Genomic DNA, 19295 nt, shown 5'->3' with positions numbered 1-19295 from the left:
ATTGTTAGTCGACATATTTTTTTGAATCAGAAAATATAAATCTTGTATGCCGATCCCTTGGGCAGAAAATACCTGCATTTCGAGAAAACAAAATGTAAATTAGAAATTCGTTATTCATTCTAACACAATATGTATATATAGATATGCAGATTTTATTACATACCATTTCTTGGAAATATACAAAAATGTATATCATTTTCGAATGTAATATAACATTATAGTGTATTTATACATAAAATGATTATAAAAGATTATACTTCCATCACTATTATACTTCAGTCAGTATGAAAAAAAAAAACATAATAAACCCAAACACAATTTTAGGCATAACATAAATTTCAAGATAATTAATTATATACAATGTAATTTACAACTCCTTGACGTAAACTTGATGCTATTTTCATCCATCCAGAAACTGACATGACATATTCATCTTCTTTTTTTTTATATATATACGTTTTTCTCCTACTACATACTTTTACTTATTCTCATATCATACGTTATATTACTTCAGCCTTTCTCTCTCTCTCTCCTATTCTATTCCTATCAGTGTTCCTTATTTATTCCTTATAATTCAAATCTGCAATGTATACATATTATGTTTTCATGTATGTAAGTATATTTTTCTTATTCTAATGTGCGGTATCAAATTATGTGAATGTAATTAATTATAGAATGAAATTTTTTTGCATTCAACTTTCATTTCTAACCAATTATTATGGAAATTTTACGATTTAATAATAAAATGAGAAAAAGAAAAAGAGAAAATAGAAAAATTAGAATAAAAATAAGATAAATAGAAGAAAACAAAAATTATAAAGAATTTTCTGTTTTAAGTGGAAAATAATTTGCATTGCAATCTTTTTGTTGTTGGTTTTTTTTTTATGTTTTTCTTATTTTTTTCCCATTTTTTATTTAATCTTTCAAAATAATACATATTGCATAATAAATGTATTTTAAAATAATTGGGTTCCTTCAGCATTTATTTTCATTTTTATTTCTAGATTTCTTTCTTTTTTTTTTTGTGTTAAAATTTCTTATTCATTAATCGTCGTCCTTTGATCATATGCGCAAATTGTAATACTGGAATTATAGTAGTGATTTGTATAACATTTTCTAGTTAATATATCAAAATTGCTTATACTTTTTATCTGACTGGTCACAGTCAGATAACAAGCCCGATAATATTTAACTGTAACTGAATTAGAATTGGAGATCTCTCGCTTTTTAGATGTGCGTTATACCAACAGAACTACGGATTTTATTTAAATTTAAGTCCAGTAAGAGGAATGAAAAGTTTTATATAGGAAAATTTTATTTAGGATAATCTTCCTAGTTGAACGTGATAAAAATTTCATAGATTTCTACTATAAAGGTCAATCGACGATCAAAAGAAAGTGAACTTCTCACTACCTAATGCTTTCTCTTTATTGTTCTAATATAAATCTAAAGCTTAAGAAACTGAATGCCACTTTCTATATAGTGAGGGTAGCTTGCTCAAAACTTTTATATATTTGGTGCCAAGTGCCGGAAAATTTTCAATACTTGATTAGGTTATGCACAATGAAGCACAACTCTTTCCAGATGAATATATTATGCAATGAAAGAAAAATTCGAATTTTTTTAATTCACTCTTTCCCACCGAAGTTCTGATTCTGCTATAACCCCTTAATTTTTTTTTGTTTTTTGAGAATTTTAGGGCATTTTTACTTTTTAGGGTGAAAACTTTGTTTATTATAATTATGTGCGAGGGTTAGTAAGAAAATAAAACAAAATGAAAAAAAAGAAAAACAAATCAAATTTCCTTGCCAATAAACCCACAACAATAAAAGAAAAAAAAAACTTTTTTTAATTTTTCAATTTTTTTAAATTTTTCTAAATTTTTTTTTTATTTTGTAATTTAGACTCACCCGACTTCAATACGCTTTGTTATATACGCTTTTCTAATAATTCTAATTCTTTCCTTAAATGGGCATTTGGTAAGTATGTAAAATATAATATCACCCAGTACATTATTGAAGTACATTATTGTTGCTTCATTCCCTTCTCCCCTATATACAAATAAATCGAGTTTTTGACTTCTTTCATAATAATGTATACCGTTAAAGATTTCATATAATATCGTAATCATAAGTCAAATGATATTATCAATAGATTGTTTTATCGTTTATTATTTTATATCTTTATTACTAACTTAGTTAGCATAACAATAAAAAAAAATTTTTGATCTATTGTCCTTCACCGTTTTACACTGATTACTACATATATTAAAAGTTTTATACATCATATGGCCCCAACACTACATTTTTTTCAATAAACTCAAAGAAAGATAAATTTTTTTTAATGAATTCAAAGAACTCTAAAAGACCCAAATATGCTAAGAAATTTTCCAATCTACCCACGTGCCTACATATTACATACAAATACAACACTATATACTTATATCATGGCGAAAATTATTGTGTTTTAATAGGAAAAATATGGATTTCCTACAATATTATGAAAGCAATATAGGAAAAAATCGCAGAATCGTTACTAAAGAATAATATACATAAAAAACTTTAACCAAAACCAATTGTTTGAGGTGAGATTTATAGAACACAGTAAAGGATAACAGAACAGAAATATATACATTTTGAATTTGAATTCACCCAAAATATATTCCAAACTGCTGTAATCTTAAGGCTTTAATTTAGTTAATCTTCAAGTTTCAAAAATGCTGTAACAATCTAAGTAGGCTGTGCATTTGACGAAACATTATCAGCCTAACTGAACAAAGATAATTAGTTATATTGCGGCTTGTAGGGGATCGAGTTTTTTATTTCTACTAATTCGCCTAGAAAGAGTATGTTATAATATTTTGTAAATTATATGAGATTTAATTAAATATCAGGGACGTAGATAAATCTCTGAAATGCACTGGCTCACTAAATTAAACAAATCAACGACTGGCATGCAATTCAATGTATCTATTGTTTTCATATTTCTATGACAATAGAAATTTTGTTGCAATAACCCAGTACCAAAAGAAATAATGCTTCTTGAAATATCGAACAATCTAGGCATCCTCATCGGTCTAATCAACCAAGTAATGAAATATTATTAAGCTAAATGGAAAATTTCGGAAATATAGAGGTAAATGAGAGGTTTCCTTTAGAAAAACCAAATTCGAATCGCAATGTATGCGGAATATTAAACTACTCAATTAAAAAACATGTCACATATTTTAACACAATTCCAAATAATTACAATATTCTGAAACACTTTGATTCTGTTTGGCACTAATACTATTATTAGGATACATAATTTAAAAAATCTTTAAACATTGATATGATTCCATAAATATCTACATCTTTTTTATTTCAATTAATTTTTAATACAATATAAAAGATCTCAAACTCATTAGATATACGCACACACCAAAGTACCACTTATTAACATAAATTATTCGAAACTAGAAAAGATTTTAGACCACCTTTATGTTAAAAATAAAATAAAATCCTTTTACATTTAATGAAAATATTTATAGGATATTATACGTAAAGCATGTATATTAATTCACCTAGTCACAATTATGTAAAAATTTAAAAAAAAAAAAATTTAAATATAATAATATCAAAAAAAATAAAAATAGCATTTTATTAATATAGAAAAAATATAAATTTTAATTAAAATTAATTTTAAACTGCAGTATTATTGTATCACACATACACACGCGCACCATCTGAAATGACCATCATCTCTTAGATTGTTTTTTTTTTTTTTTTGCTTATGCTTTGTTCTTTCACCTGGACGTAAACCGCATTCTAGTTAAAATTTAATCATAATTATTTTATATTATCATTTATAGCAACACCTATACATATACTTAAAAATAAAAGTTGAATTTTCTTTTCCCTCATATAATAATAATTATTATAATTCTGTGATCTTGATGTTAAAACTTGTTAAGTCGAATTATTGTATTTTGAGAAAATTAAATTTTAAGTTTAAAAATATTTTTGAACATTTTATTTTGTATATTTTATTAAAAAATTTTTTTAACATTTAATCGCTTAAATTAAAGCCTAAATAACGGGAAAAAATTCTTTTAAAAAATTTTTTATAATTTCCAGAAATTTCATACGCAATTGTGGTATTAAAGAAAACTAAAAACGTAATAAAAACGGGTAATTTAGAATTTTTTTAATACTTGAATAATGGCTAATCCTAGAGTAGATAATATACAAAAATCCTTTTATTAGACCGTCCAAAAATTATTTCTTTGAAACTTTTATATTTTTGATAACGGGAGTTATAAACACAACATTATTCGTGGACAAGTAAAACTTTTTGTAAAAAATCCCAATATTTCGAAAATCGATTAGGATTATAGAACTAGTTCCAAGCAATGTTACCCATTTTTAATGCATTAAAATGGGTAAAATTGCTTGGAACAATTTGGTGATGCGTAAAATTGCTTGGCTCATTGGTGGTTTATATTAAAACACTAAATACCGAATCATCCTTATGAATTAAGATAAAACTACGAGGAATTCAATTTGATTTTTATTTAAAAAAAAATCTAAATTTTTATTTTTTTCCGTTCTTATAGTAACTTCAAGACAAATTGTGGTCCACAAACCAAATTTCAGATCATTCTTTAGAAAAAACTATAAAAAAAATTCGAATCTAAAATGAAATCTAAATATATAAAATTCGGACTTAGTCAATTTTTAATGGTAATAATCACAGAATTTTTAAATGCATAAAAATACAATGCATTTTATAAATAAAAAATTAAAATTCATATTTTCTCATTATAATAAAAAAAAAAAATAATACACCACATATACTATATTATAACAGTTACGTAAAGACATGAAATAAAAATAAAAATTCACACTTTTCTCAAAAGCATCTTCTTTCTTTTTATAACACTGCACACAAACAGTACAAACAAAATAAAAAAAAAAACAAAAACGCAAATGAAAAAAAATGCATAACCTAAACCTAAATAAGTCAATCTTTCTTATTTCTTATTTTTATATAATAAAAAAAAATGTGTTATACAACTTATATATTACATGCATATCACATATAAAGTGGAAAAAAATTAAAGGCATTAAGTTAAAGAATTTTTATTTATAAATACAAATTCATTTGAAATAAAAAAAATGTATGAAACTATATTTAATGACATTAAAATGTTTATATACTTATATACATACGTAAATAAATGGTATACTTATATACACGCACGTCAACACACAACATAAATATAACACTTAACATTATTATTTTTAATTTTTTATTATTATTATTTTTTATTATTATTCTTATTATATAAAGAGAACGAATAAAAAAAAAATAAGAAAAAAAAAATGAGAAAAAAAAAATAACTGTGAAAATTTTCATCATCATCATCACACATTTTTACTTAATTTCGAAATGAAGAAAAAGAAAATTAAAATAAAAATAAAATAATAATCAAAAAGAAAATGAAAAAAAAAAGGAAAAAAAAAGAGAGAAATTTTATATATTTTTATTCAACCTGCCTCTCTCCTCTTTTACCACTCTTCAAAATATTTATTCTCCCTTCTATATTACAATCATAATACTATACCAGTTCCACTCTCCGATATTTCCTTAGCATCATACCATCACTCTCTAATTTACTCAAATATTATTTTTATAATCATAATTTCTTTTTTTGTATGATACTGTTGTTTTTTTGTTTGTATAATTGTTACAAACGTAACGCAACAAATTCTTACCCTTTATATTCTTCTTCTCATCCATATATCGTACGAGTATATTATTTTTGTATGTGTATATACTTTACACCTTTAACATAATAATATTAATTCTTTTTCTTATTTTTAATTTTTATTTTTTATTTTTATCTTTCTTACATTTGTTATATAATGTTATATTATATTTTATTTGTATACATACCATATAATATAAAAAAAAAAAAATATAATATATGTTTGTATTTATTTCCTTCAAGGTAAAGATATGTATTCACCTGAAGCAGAAAGTTCTCCAGCTCCATCATCAGTTGAACCACAGGTGACTAGCACTCAGGGTACTAAACAAACTTCAAGGACTAACAGCTTTGAAATTGAGAATCTTCTTAAAACAGCTGAACAGGTAACATTAAAATATTTTTATAATAAATGTTATATACATTAAAATGTATATATACAAAAAAAATTATATATATATTATTTACATATATTATATATTATACATATATTATTTACCCCATATAAGATTTTATTCAACATACCATAATTATACATATTTACATTATTTTTATATTATACTCGTATTTACATTAATACATACATAAAAATAGCCATAATATATATAGTATAACATTATTCTATATAATGATTTAGTATATATGAAAGTATATTTATATAAACAGGGTGTCTGAAATTTGATAGTAATGCCGAAGATGGGTAATAAAATAAGTCCAGACTAACGAAAAAATAATATAAAAAATGCCCTTTTTCTCTTGATTTATTAGACCTTAAAATTGAGGTGTTAAAGGAAAATTTCTAATTTGTATTGTTGGGTATAATTAATTTGGAAATACTATTTAGAAAATAATGAAAATTTTTGCTCATCTGGGTATATTCTATTGCTTTACATCCGAAAGTATATCATCGACTCTCACACACTCTGTATATGTATAACAATTATATACTTATATGTATATATAAATTGTATATAAAACAAAAAATATAAAAAAAAAAAACATTTCTCTGGCATCTTAATTAAGAACGAAAAAATGAAAAAAAATGAATTATGAAAAAAAAAAAATAGAAGAAAATGAAAAGAAAAAAAAATTATTTTTTATTTCATTTAATTTTATTTTCTCACTTTTTTTTAGTATTTTCTTATACATTTAGTTTATTTAATAATAGTGCAATTCATTAGTGATAAAATTAAAAAAAAAAAAAATAAAAGTGCGAAAATATACATAATACATATGCTTTATATAATACATAATATTTGTATATAGATATATGTCCACACATGCGTCCATAGAAATATAATATAATGTAAGATATACACGAGTTATACAATCTAAGGCAAGAAAAGAAAAGTATATTTTGTAATTATATTTTTTTTCGCTTTATTATTTTCATATTAATATATAAATCCTTTTATACATACATTTATATAGATAATTTGTTATATAATAATTTGTATGTAAATAATTTTAATTATACAAAATATAACCTTTGTATATAATAAGTATAATTAATTGTACGGGAAATACCACAAATTAAGTACCATTTATATATACGTTTGTACACGTGTTATGAGAAGTATGTCAACTACAATAAAATTATGACAGCTCACCTTTATTTCTTTTATTATATATACAGGTACATTTTTTATAACAAAAATCTAAGGATTATATTATTTATAACAGAATACTCTATATACGTCATTTTATTTATTTTGTACTCCTTTTTAATTACATAACACTATAACTATTAATGTGCGTAAATATTTTCCATTTTTTTTTTTCATAAAAATTATGAAACTACTATTAATTTTATTATAATTAAATTGTATAACAATTATTCTATTTTGTTTTTGTTATATACATCAATTCTTTGTGATTTAAATGTTTTCTAAATTACAAAAAACAAATTCACCATTTTACAATTTTTAATTTGTTTTCTTTTATTTCAACGTAATTTTTCTAAAATTTTTCCTTTTTATGAATGTCCTTTTTTAAAAATTTCCTTTCTTTGAAAGAAATTTCAAAAGAAAACAAAAGATTTTCGAAATAATTTGCGAATGCGTAAAGTTTTTGTCTTTTTTAACATATATGAAATTTTTATATATTTTTTAAATTCTTTAAAACATAATGGAATTTTTATGGCATAATTTTTCAAAAATTTCAATAGTTTCATAATTTTACCTACATTAATAACGCTTAGTTGGTGATTTTAATTAAAAATTGAAAGGAGTTTGCCTGAGTAAAGAATAAATTTTAATTTTAAATTAAAAATTTTCGTTATAATAAATTTCCAATATTCTGTAGCAGTTTCTGACCATATTGTTGGGTTAAATCATACTTAATCATAAATATAAAATAATTTTTCTCATAATAATGTGAAAAACAATTGAATAATAAGGAGAGCCCTAGGATTTCTTTTTTTAATCATCTCAGAAGAAATTTTAATTTTATCTAATTTTTTCTACAATATTTATTAATATTTTAAAGAATTTTATTTAATAAGTCTGTGATCCCAATCAAAAAATAGATAATTCGAATTTCAGTTCTTTGGTTTTTCTTCAATTTTATTTCATACATAGGAGTCTTCAATTTTATTTCATACATTCGCAGTTAAAAGATCAAAATTAATATAGTCTACGTTATTTAGTTCAGAAAATATTATTTAAAATTTAATTATGGCTCAGCGGAATTTCCTAATTTTTAAAAATTTAACTTAAATTCGAACTCCATATTATTTTATCCGTACAAATTTATTCAAAATAGCACAAAAATGTAAAAAGCTACAAAATTATGGTTTATCCAAATTAATTAAGTTTGTTTTGAAATTAATTTTCTCAAAACATATGCATCTTCTATTCATATGACTTAGAAGGTTAGATTTTTTCTTAAAACTTCGTAAATTGAAAAATAAATGATATATGTAGGTAATTGTTATTTAAATTTCAATTTCAATCTAAAGTCGAAGCAATCCAAAGGTGAGATACACTTAATTTTTGTTACAGAGTGTATAGATCATATAAAATATTAAATTTTCAAAACATCCCCTTTTAAGGACCTATTTTAATATACATATTATAACACAGATTAAAATCCTACATACATACATACATACATATAATTGTAATATTCATTTTGAAATGTTTATTAAAAAGTTAAACATAAGTAAGATAGAAAAACTAAAAAAGAAAAAAAAGGGAAAAAAATTTGTATTTTAAGTAAAAGTATAAAAGTTTTAGTTTTTACTCTATCGGACATTTTATTTACTTTTAAAAATACAGTAATTACTTTGACTTTTCACTTTTTATAATTTTTAGTTTCCTCACTTTTTTTTTTATATATATAATTTTATTTTTGTTTTCATTTCTATTATAAGTTTTAATTAAAAAATTTTCACTAAAGCTTCTTTTCTTTTTTTAATTTTTCATTTTTTTTCTCACTTCGTTACTAGCTACGTAGCTATTGCTTATAAAAATTTAATTCGTACCCTCGCTTTTCTCTTTTATACTTAATTTCAAATAAAAATTATGTAATGAAATTTTTAAAATAATTGTAAAATTATATTTTTCGAACGGCAGATTATTAAAAATAAATTATTTTTTGTATCATAACATAAATTCTATTTACGATATAGCCATATTATATCATAATTAATATAAAATAAATTCAATAAATTTCTTATTTATTTTTGTAATAATTAAATATGAAAAGAGAAAATTACGTAAGTAAAAGAAAAGTAGAACAATTTCTCGATCTAAAGGTGTATATATTTTCATTAAATTAGAACTTTTATATGCACCTTGTCTAGCATTTTTGGGCACTAAATTAGAGCTTAATAAAATGTGAATGTATATATTTGAAAAAAATTGCATACCTTACGGGGAACATTTTATTTTACAAATTATTTGGATTTTAGTCTTAATTTTTAATAGTTATATAAATTTGATTTTAATATTAACTTTGATATACAACAATTGTTTACTAAAACTTTTCTGATATTTAAAAAATATTAAAATTTTGCTGGAAAAGGAAATTATTTTCTTTTAAAAATTGTATTATTTAAGAATTTGAAAATGAATCGTAACCCTAACGAATGAATATATCGTAACCAATTGTAACAGTTGCAGGAGCTAAAATATAATTAGTCAAAAAATGTGTAGAAGAGATAGCTAGAGATACTAAACTTTCTGAATTTTGCTTAATCTATTTTGGTTTTATCTAACAATTTTATTAAATTTGTTCTTCAAATGTAAAACAATCGAATGTATTGAATTAAATATTTATTAAGAATGAATAGAATGAATAAATCTTCTTTATGAAACGAAAAATTTAAGATTTAGAAGAAATGCTAGATTTTAAAATTTTAGGAAGAATGCAAATTTTAACGGGTACCAGATCTGATATTGATGCCAGAGCAAAATACATATATATATATTTAAGTACAACTATTAAATATAATAAAATATTTATTATTATGCTTATACATTCACATATACATATTATATTCAAATACACAATAATTATTATTAAATTAAAGAAAAATTGTAGGTCTTTTTTGTTTTAAGTTTTAAAAATATCAAATAAAATACAATTATTTTGCACAGATTTATTTATATAATTATTGTAATTATAGCACAATATTTTTTTTTTATTTATTTATTTATTATATAGCATATAATATGAAAAATAAAGATTTTATAAATAAAGTTTTAATAATTATTTTATTGATTTCAATTTTTCATTAATTATAACATTATTTTTGCATTTAATTTTAAATTTTAGCACTAATAAAGCAAAAAAGAAAATTTTTATTTTTGCACTTGAAAATTTTTTTTTAATACAATAATTTTGTATATTTTTTGTTTTTTTTTTTATTTACATGCAATTTAAATGCAATATGTCCAGCCTCAAAGAAATTTTATTTTTAGTGAAAAAATTCTTTATTTTATTTAATTGTAAATTTTATTATCCTTTGTATCAGTCATAAAATATTAGAATAGCTAGAAAAATTTTTAAAATTATTATGTTGTAGAGCTAATGCATATGTTTTAAATAATACCTAATATATAAATATTTCTGCACATTCCAAATATTTTTTAATTATATTACCGTATTAAGTAAATAGTTTTATTTAATACCTTAAAAATATAATAAATAATTACTGCTAAATTTTTAAAAAAAATATAAAGTTAATGCTGATATTCTGTTTAATATGAATTTAATAGGATTTGTATGAAAGAATATGAGCTTATCTTATATTTTACTCAAGAAAATTTAATTAAAATTATTTTTAAGTCAAAAATTTTTAAACCAATACAGCGATTATGACTTTAAAAATTTTGATAAAATTTCATAAAAAATTGCATATATTCCGGGGCAAGAAAATTTTATTTTCGCTTATTTTCCTAAATAATTTATATTTTACTATAATTGTTCACAAATCTATTAATTTCATTACTAAAAATTTAAAATATGAAAATTTAATTTAAAATTGTAAGGATACACAAAAATCCTCTTTTATAAAAGAGCTTGTGAGAGAATGTTAAAAAATAGACAAATTTCTCTTCGCATAGATTTTCGTCGAATAAATATTCTTGGCCTTACAAATTTTATTACTATTCTATTCTGAATATTTGTTGTTATGCAGTATCTCTACATTTTTCTTCTAAGTGTCAAAGACTATTCAATGGGCACGAGTTTAAGGCCAGTGCTGCAGTTCATAAAATTCCTTTCATGTGGATGTCACAGAATTAATATGGTCAAATCCATATTGTCTTATCTTTTTTTTTAGACTTTTCAATAAATGTTCTGATCAACAAGAATAATTTCCATAAAAACCTTTGTTTTTAATAAATTCTTTGTTATACTATTGCTTCAATTCTATTTATTTATTTAAAATAATATTTCCTATTATAGATTTTTATAAATATTTAAACTTAATTTCAAATTGCTTATGCAAATATTCCAAAATAAAATTATAATTAGATTTAAAATAAAATATTAAAATTTTTGCAATGTTGCTTTACAATTTAAAAATAAATAAGTCTGTGTAATAAAATCATTTTTGAAATTTTTTTTAATTTTTTTTATTTATTTTTTATTTTATTTTTTTTATTTGAATATGCAAATGTAATTTTACTTACTACATGAAGCAAAAATTATGTATTGAAATATTTGAATAAAAATTTATAATTTACGAAAATGCAAATAGAATTTTTAAAAATAATTTAGAGCAACTTAATTTGTTCAATTTATTTTCTATATATATACATAAACAGTTTTCATAATTATTAAATATTAAACAAGTACAATAGTTTAAGAATTACCTTCAATTAGCAATTTGCAAATACAAACTAAATATCTCCAAGATTTTAATTTTTTAAATATAATCAGAATTTAAATTTATTATTTATTTTTTCAATTATAATAATTCATAAAATTATGCGTGGTAGAGGTACGTAATAATCTAATTTAAAAAATATTTATGTTTTAAGATATTATTGCAAATTTAATGAACTTTCGAAAAATTCTCTATCCGACATTTTTAAAATATTTCAAGCAATTGATGGAGGTAATTGAAGAAATAACAAATTTCCGAAAACTAAAAGAAAAAGTTTCATTTTGAAAAAAAAATATTTTCAAAATATTTCTCTATGTTAAATAGCAGCTGAATTGTAATTAAATAGAAAATCGAATTATAAATATGATTTATATGCAATTAATTTGAATTTAGAATAAAATTTGCAAATATTTTGCAGTATAACAACCAATCTAATGATTATTAATTAGTTTTAAATAGTGAAATAAATTAACTGTTATATAAATTATATTAATAAAACTGCTATATATATTAATTGTTATATAAATTAACTGTTATACAAAATTTCCAAAAAAAAATCGTTAAGTGATTTAAATTAATATTACAATGCATAATATTTTTGTAATCATAATAATTAAAATAATTAATTCGAAATAAATTTTTTTTTTAATTTTCATTTTTAAGCATATACTTTTCATATTTCATATACTCATACCTTAAATTACTAAAACTTGCATTGATACCCATATGACATTTTAAATATTTTTTTAATTTTTAATTCATATATTTCACATTTAACTCACTAATAATAATCACTTATTTTTTTAATAAATATGAAAATTTAATCTGTGAAAATTTTCAAAAACTGCAAAAAATTTCTGAAATTGCAATTTTTCAGAATGATGGTTTTGAAATTTTGGGACAAAATCTTGAATACTTTGCAAACACTATTCTAATTTTGTTTTATGAAAAGAAAATTTTCAAGTTAGTCCCACCAGGTTTTCAAACAATAAAAATTTGAAAATTTGCTTTCATTATATGAACTAGAATTGGCCAAATACATGAGGGTTATATGTGGGATTTTGGAAATTTTCACAGATATACATTCAACTATTTTTCGTAATTTTTTTTTTCTTAAATGAATGCAAAATATTTAATATTTTATTAATTGTTAGAAAATTTATTGTTTATTATTTGTATCTTTTTTTTTTGTATTTTTATATCTTTTTTCCTATATCTAATTGTGGCATAAAATGAATAATAAAAAAAAAATATTAACAAAACAAAAATTAACATGTTATGCATAAATTCCTCCATATATACCTTGTTATAAATAAATTTTACCTTTTACAAACAACAAAAAAAAAAAACAATATTGTAAATGTAAAAATCAATCGACAAAAAAAAAATTCGAAAAAAAAAACAACAATGATATTTACGAAATAAAACACACACAAAAATAAATCTAACCTCAAAAAAAAAAAAAAAAACTATGCAAAAAAAAAAAATATAACAAAAAAGGTGACTGGTTTCTGTCGTTCACCACAGGAGACAAGAAAATCTAGCCCAACTGGTTCTGTGGCATCATCGGTTTCAAATGCAATGCTAACGCCTTCAAGACAATTAACAGATGCTGAAAAATTACGTAAAGTTATTTTAGAATTGGTTGATACAGAACGAACATATGTTAAGGTAAGTTTATATTAAATTTTTAAATTAATTACTTTATTATTAGCAATATGCAAAAAATAATTGTTGGGCTTTGAATGAAAACCAGCCAAATTCGAAAAACTTTTCTTAAATTCGCTTAAAACCCTCTATCTGTTCTCATCTGCCGAAAAACGTATTCAAAAATTTTTCGTGTAACGCAATTGTTTTCACATATTAAGCATCTCAAAACCTATTTAGTGAAATTTTCAAAAATTCGCTTAATATTAATTTAGGTTTTTTTGCTTGACCGGAAAATGGTTTGAAATTGTTAATAAATCATATTTTCTTAAATTATGTAATCCAAAACATCCTTTACTGGTAAAACGTATTTCGACTCAAACCTCATACTAAATTTTATATGAAAAATAATTATTTCTTAATTTCATGGAATGTACTTTGTAAAAAAAAAGAATAACACAAGAGCCTACAAATTTTTTTTTTTACCCTTAAGGATCAATAAAAACATTGTCCTTTTAATCATATTCTTTGAAGTTTTGTTCAATTTATATTTTAATTTTTATAACAAAGAAAAAGAAAATATTTTTGATATATTTTTTTCTTGTTTTTCTTTTTTAATTGTAAATGACACATTGAAAACAAATATTTTCCATAAAATATATAAAATGAATATAAGAAATATAAGGATATTTAAGGAAAAATCTTTACAATAAATAAAATATTTCAAATTCATTAAAATATTTGTAAAGATTTTCTAAACAATTTTTAGACTTAATTAGTAAATATCCTTAAGCAATTCAATTTTATTTTATTTAACATATTAAATACACATACATGCATACATTCATATGCAGGAAGAATGAAATTTTACATAAATATTTCAAACATGTATTTAGAAAATTATATTATTTCTCTTACAAATTTCAAAAGTAATTATCACAAGGATTTGATATTTAAGAGATTTGATTAAGATTTTTAAAGTAATTTAAATTTTGAATAGTAAGTTTCTCAATAGAGTGTATTTACAATTTAACTGTAAACTTCGATTTGAAGTGAAAGCATTAACATATTGTATTCCAACAAAAATTTGAATATGATGTTCCAACACAAATTCCAATAATTTATATTTTAAGTATTCTAAAACTTTGTATATAATATTCCAAATAAACAACCATTTTTTAATTTAATTATTAATGGTACATGAAATATCCTTCAATAATTATTATTATTGTTTATGATTATTATTATACATACAATAAAGACATCAATTATCAAGATTAATAACACGCTTTATAATCAATATAAGTGCCAATTACCGAGATTAATATACTTGTATGATATATAAATTTGTAATTTATATCTTATATCGTATATACATTTGAATATTATACTTGTATAGGAAAAGGATTCTGTTCAATCACAATTCCCAAATATTTTGGTTATATACGCTATTATATTATTTATTATCAATTTTTGAAAATTACCAATAAAGATTTTTCAAAATTATCAAACTACTTATAATACACCATTGTTACATTCCCTTATAATTTTAATTGAAATTCTATTTGTGTGCGTGTGCATGATAAAAACAAAAAGATTTAATTTACATTAGAAATATTTTTGGTTCCATTCTTTTAGGCTTTTTATTCATTTCGTTGAAAGTTATATTGGTTATGATAACTTGTCATGCAAGTTCATCATGCAACTTGAAGTTTATTATGCAAATTGTTCATGAACATTGAACATGTTGATCACGCAAATTAATCATAAAATTTTACTATATTGGTAATCCCAATTGGTCATGTATGTCGATCTGAAGTTGGTCGTACAGGTTGGTCATGCAAGTTGGTCATGCAAGTCGGTCATGCAAGTTGATCATGCAAGTAGTTTATGCAAGTTGATCATGCAAGTTGGTCATGCAAGTTGGTCATGCAAATTGGTCAAGCAAGTTTGTCATGCAAATTTGTCATAAAAGACATTATCATTGGATTTGGTCTTGCAAGTTGGTCACGCAAATTGTGATCATACAAATTGAACAGACATGTTAATCATTCAAATTTGTAATATACTCCTACACTATTACTCCTACACTACTAATCCTATCACTCTCAAATTTTTAGAAGTTGTTTATAAAATTCATGTGATGAATTAATTTGGAAAAACTCATCACGTCGGAATTATAGACGAACCTTATAATTTATTCGTATTATTATTATATTTCAATTATTTTTGAACATTAATAATGAATAAATTCCGAAACCTTATTTTGTTATACACTATGTCACAAATATGTTATATAATATAAAAGAAAATATATTTTATTATTTATACTTAATAAGTATGTGAATTTGTTTAAATACTTAAAATTTCTTCTTTATCTATTTCAATATTGTTATTATAAAATTTTTAAATACAAAGAATTAGAAATTTATTATTTATTTTTTTGTATAGATAAAATACAATTTTTTTTCTATTGAAAAACATTATTTTTTTTTCTTATATTCGATATTTTATTTATTATGTTTGAAAATAATATTTTTTAAAATATTTACCGATATTTTCTATTTTTTCCTTTTCGTTTTTAAGAATTTTTCTATATATTATTAAATAAATATTTACAAATTCCTGTTAAAATATAAATACACAGTAAAAAAAATGAATTGCAAAATTATAACCAAAAAAAAATATTAAAAAATTTGTTGAATATTCAATCGATATTGTGTGATTGTAATTTTTTTCTAAGTAAATTTCGGAAAAATTATTAAAAAAAAAATATAAAATTGAACACTAAATACACAAATGTTTTAAATTAAATATAAAATATTTAAAATTTTAATATTTACACGAATTTTTCCCACAAATATTAATGAAAAATTCTTAAAATATTTGTTTAAAAATACTTGAAATTTTTTACAGTGTAGATATAAATAGAAAATATTATTTTGTATATAGATTTTATTTAAAAATTAAAAGTTAGATTTTCAAAAGAAATGAATTTTTAGAAACCCAATATTAAATTTCTTTTTAATTTTAGAAACAAAAAAAAAAATAAGAAAATATTGACAATGTCCAAATATTTACAAAATTTCATAAAAGATAAAAACTAAAAATTAAATTGAAAATTAGTTATTTTCCCTACCCGCTCCCTTCAAAAAATATCCTTTTTAAGAATATTATGGTAATGATAGTTGGATTTTATTTATTAAAAATTTATTTCTAATAAATTCTATCTATTTATGTTTAGGCTCTTATAATAGAAAAATTTATACGAATTTACATATTTTGGGGGTGTGTGTGTGTTAAATAAATAATCTGAAGTAAAAGTCTCATATACGATATTTCAACAATATGAAAAAAATATTTAATATCAGAAATTGATATTTTATTACTATAATCAAATATACAATCTTATGTTTTATTAAAAAAAAAATAAAAAAAAACTTCAATTTTGAATTTATTGAAAATTTTTCTAATATTTACAATTTTTCATTTTTGGTCCTACTTTTACCAGAGACAAATATAAATGAAAATTTTCTTTGCTATTATGACAAATACTAAAACTCAGCCTTATGGCTAATACTAAAATTTAATATATTTTAAAATTTGAAATGAAATCGAGTTAATTTCTTCAAATTTCATTTACAAGTACAAATAATCAAAAATTTTGTTAAGAATCTCAGCTCGTAATCTCAATAACTAAGAAAAAGTGAATCTTTAAGAAATTTGCTACTTTTCAATTAAAAACACAACGAAATCAATTTTTTTTTTAAATAAATTCTTTAAGGCAATTTATTCTTTATTAATTTTATTTAATTTTTAAATTTTATATTAAAAGATATTTATTCAAAGTTTGTTGTACTTAAAAATTTTAAATACTTGAAATATTTTTCTTTTTTAAAGTTAAAACTTATATAGTAACTTGCATAACCGTTACCTAAAACCGTTACCTAAAAGAGAAAATAAAAATAGAATAATTTAATAAAATTTTATGTAAATTTTACTATCTACTTCTAAATTATTCAAGTTTATTCTAAGTTAAAGTTAAAGCCGAGAAAAATCCTAGTCAATAATTTTTTTTTTCTGAAGAAAAGTAAAAACAAAAAATGAATGAAAAGTTTAAAACTGAAAACTTTAAAATTTAATATAACAGTTTTGCATTTAAGTTTTTTTTTTCTCAACATTAAATTAAAATAATATCCTAGACCTTATAGAAAACAAAAACAACAACAAAAAAGTAAGGAAGAAAGAAAACTTTTCATCAACTTTCCTATAAATCTTTTCAAGGATATTATTAAGAATATTTTAAAATACATATATTTAATGTATATATAGTAAAATTTTTTAGTAATGAAAAGGAAGACGGCCTAAAATTTTTTTTTTCATATATAATAGGATTCAAAATGAAAACTTTAATAATGAAATAATTATATAAATAAAACTTTTCCCTATAATATCTAATATTCTACTGCGAAATGAAAAATTAAGGGAAGAAAAAGATTTCAAGAATAGCAAAATATATAAAAATTATATAAAAAGAAAAAAATAAAATAAATAATCTGATCCTTAGCTGGAAAATTCTTCTATTAAATTAAAAATTTTAGAACAAACAATATAAGAATGTTAAGGATGACAAGCAAAAAAAAATGTTCGCATTAAATTTTTTGTTGTTGTTCAAATGTAAGAATTTATTGTAATTAAATTATTTTATAAGAGTCACGTTCATGTATTATATTTTCTTCTTCTTACTCTAGTTGGGAGGATAAAACTTCTATTCAAATTTAGAGCCATGGTTCAGTTTTATTAAGTCGTTGCGTTAACTGTAGGTGAGCGATTAGCCTTACTGTGTACTGACTAGCCTTATAATCTTTACTTTGTATAGACTAGCCTTATTATAAAAAATCACATAAAACAACCATTTAAAAATCAATTATTTTATGAAAATTTCATATCTAACAAATATTTTATTTAAGATTACAAATTACCACTATAATTTTATAATTTTACCAATTATAATTTTATTTTTCCAAGAACGTAATTTTATGCTTAAACAAAAATTACCTACTCGTTGTTATACTTTAATCAGTTAAACACAAGTATAAAGATACTTGATTCCCACAAATGAAAACTCTTTAAAAATTATCTGTCCATAGATTGCACCCAGAAAATGGTTGCCTTTTAAACTTATGTAAATATTTGTCTTGATCGCCTGATATCATAAATTTTCTTGAATACCAAATGAATGATAATACAAAAATTAATTGTTTACATATACTTACTTTAAGGCCACCTATTCATCTCCATTTTCTTAAATTTGGTTTCATCTCATTTATTCTTTTATATTTTGTTTTCTGTTTGTTATTTTTTATCTCTCTTCTTCTTCTCTTTTATTATTATTATAATTTTTATAATACTTTGTTCAGTAGATTTTTTTTTGTTGATAAATGAGTATTTCTCTTTTCTTCAGCAACATTTTCATGTTGCGAAAATATAATAAGAGATTTGCATAAAAAATTAAAAATAACAAGCATTAAAATTTTGTAAAAGAAAAAAAGAGAGAATGAG

General features: G+C 21.4%; 1 protein-coding gene across 2 annotated transcripts in view; it reads left to right on the top strand.

The window, feature by feature from the left end:
• Positions 1-19295, top strand: part of LOC129612790 (protein still life, isoforms C/SIF type 2) — a 279580-nt gene that overhangs the window by 236192 nt on the left and 24093 nt on the right. For both annotated transcript variants that reach the window (XM_055526563.1, XM_055526562.1), the window contains exons 10-12: positions 1905-1979; positions 5993-6135; positions 13587-13757. In XM_055526563.1, the coding sequence (XP_055382538.1) occupies positions 1905-1979; positions 5993-6135; positions 13587-13757 (389 nt within the window). The remainder of the gene's footprint in view (positions 1-1904; positions 1980-5992; positions 6136-13586; positions 13758-19295) is intronic.

Source organism: Condylostylus longicornis, unplaced genomic scaffold (genome assembly GCF_029603195.1).
Source record: "Condylostylus longicornis isolate FDR11 unplaced genomic scaffold, ASM2960319v2 ptg000077l, whole genome shotgun sequence".
Lineage (NCBI taxonomy): Eukaryota > Metazoa > Arthropoda > Insecta > Diptera > Dolichopodidae > Condylostylus > Condylostylus longicornis.
This window is presented reverse-complemented; position numbering and strand designations above follow the sequence as displayed.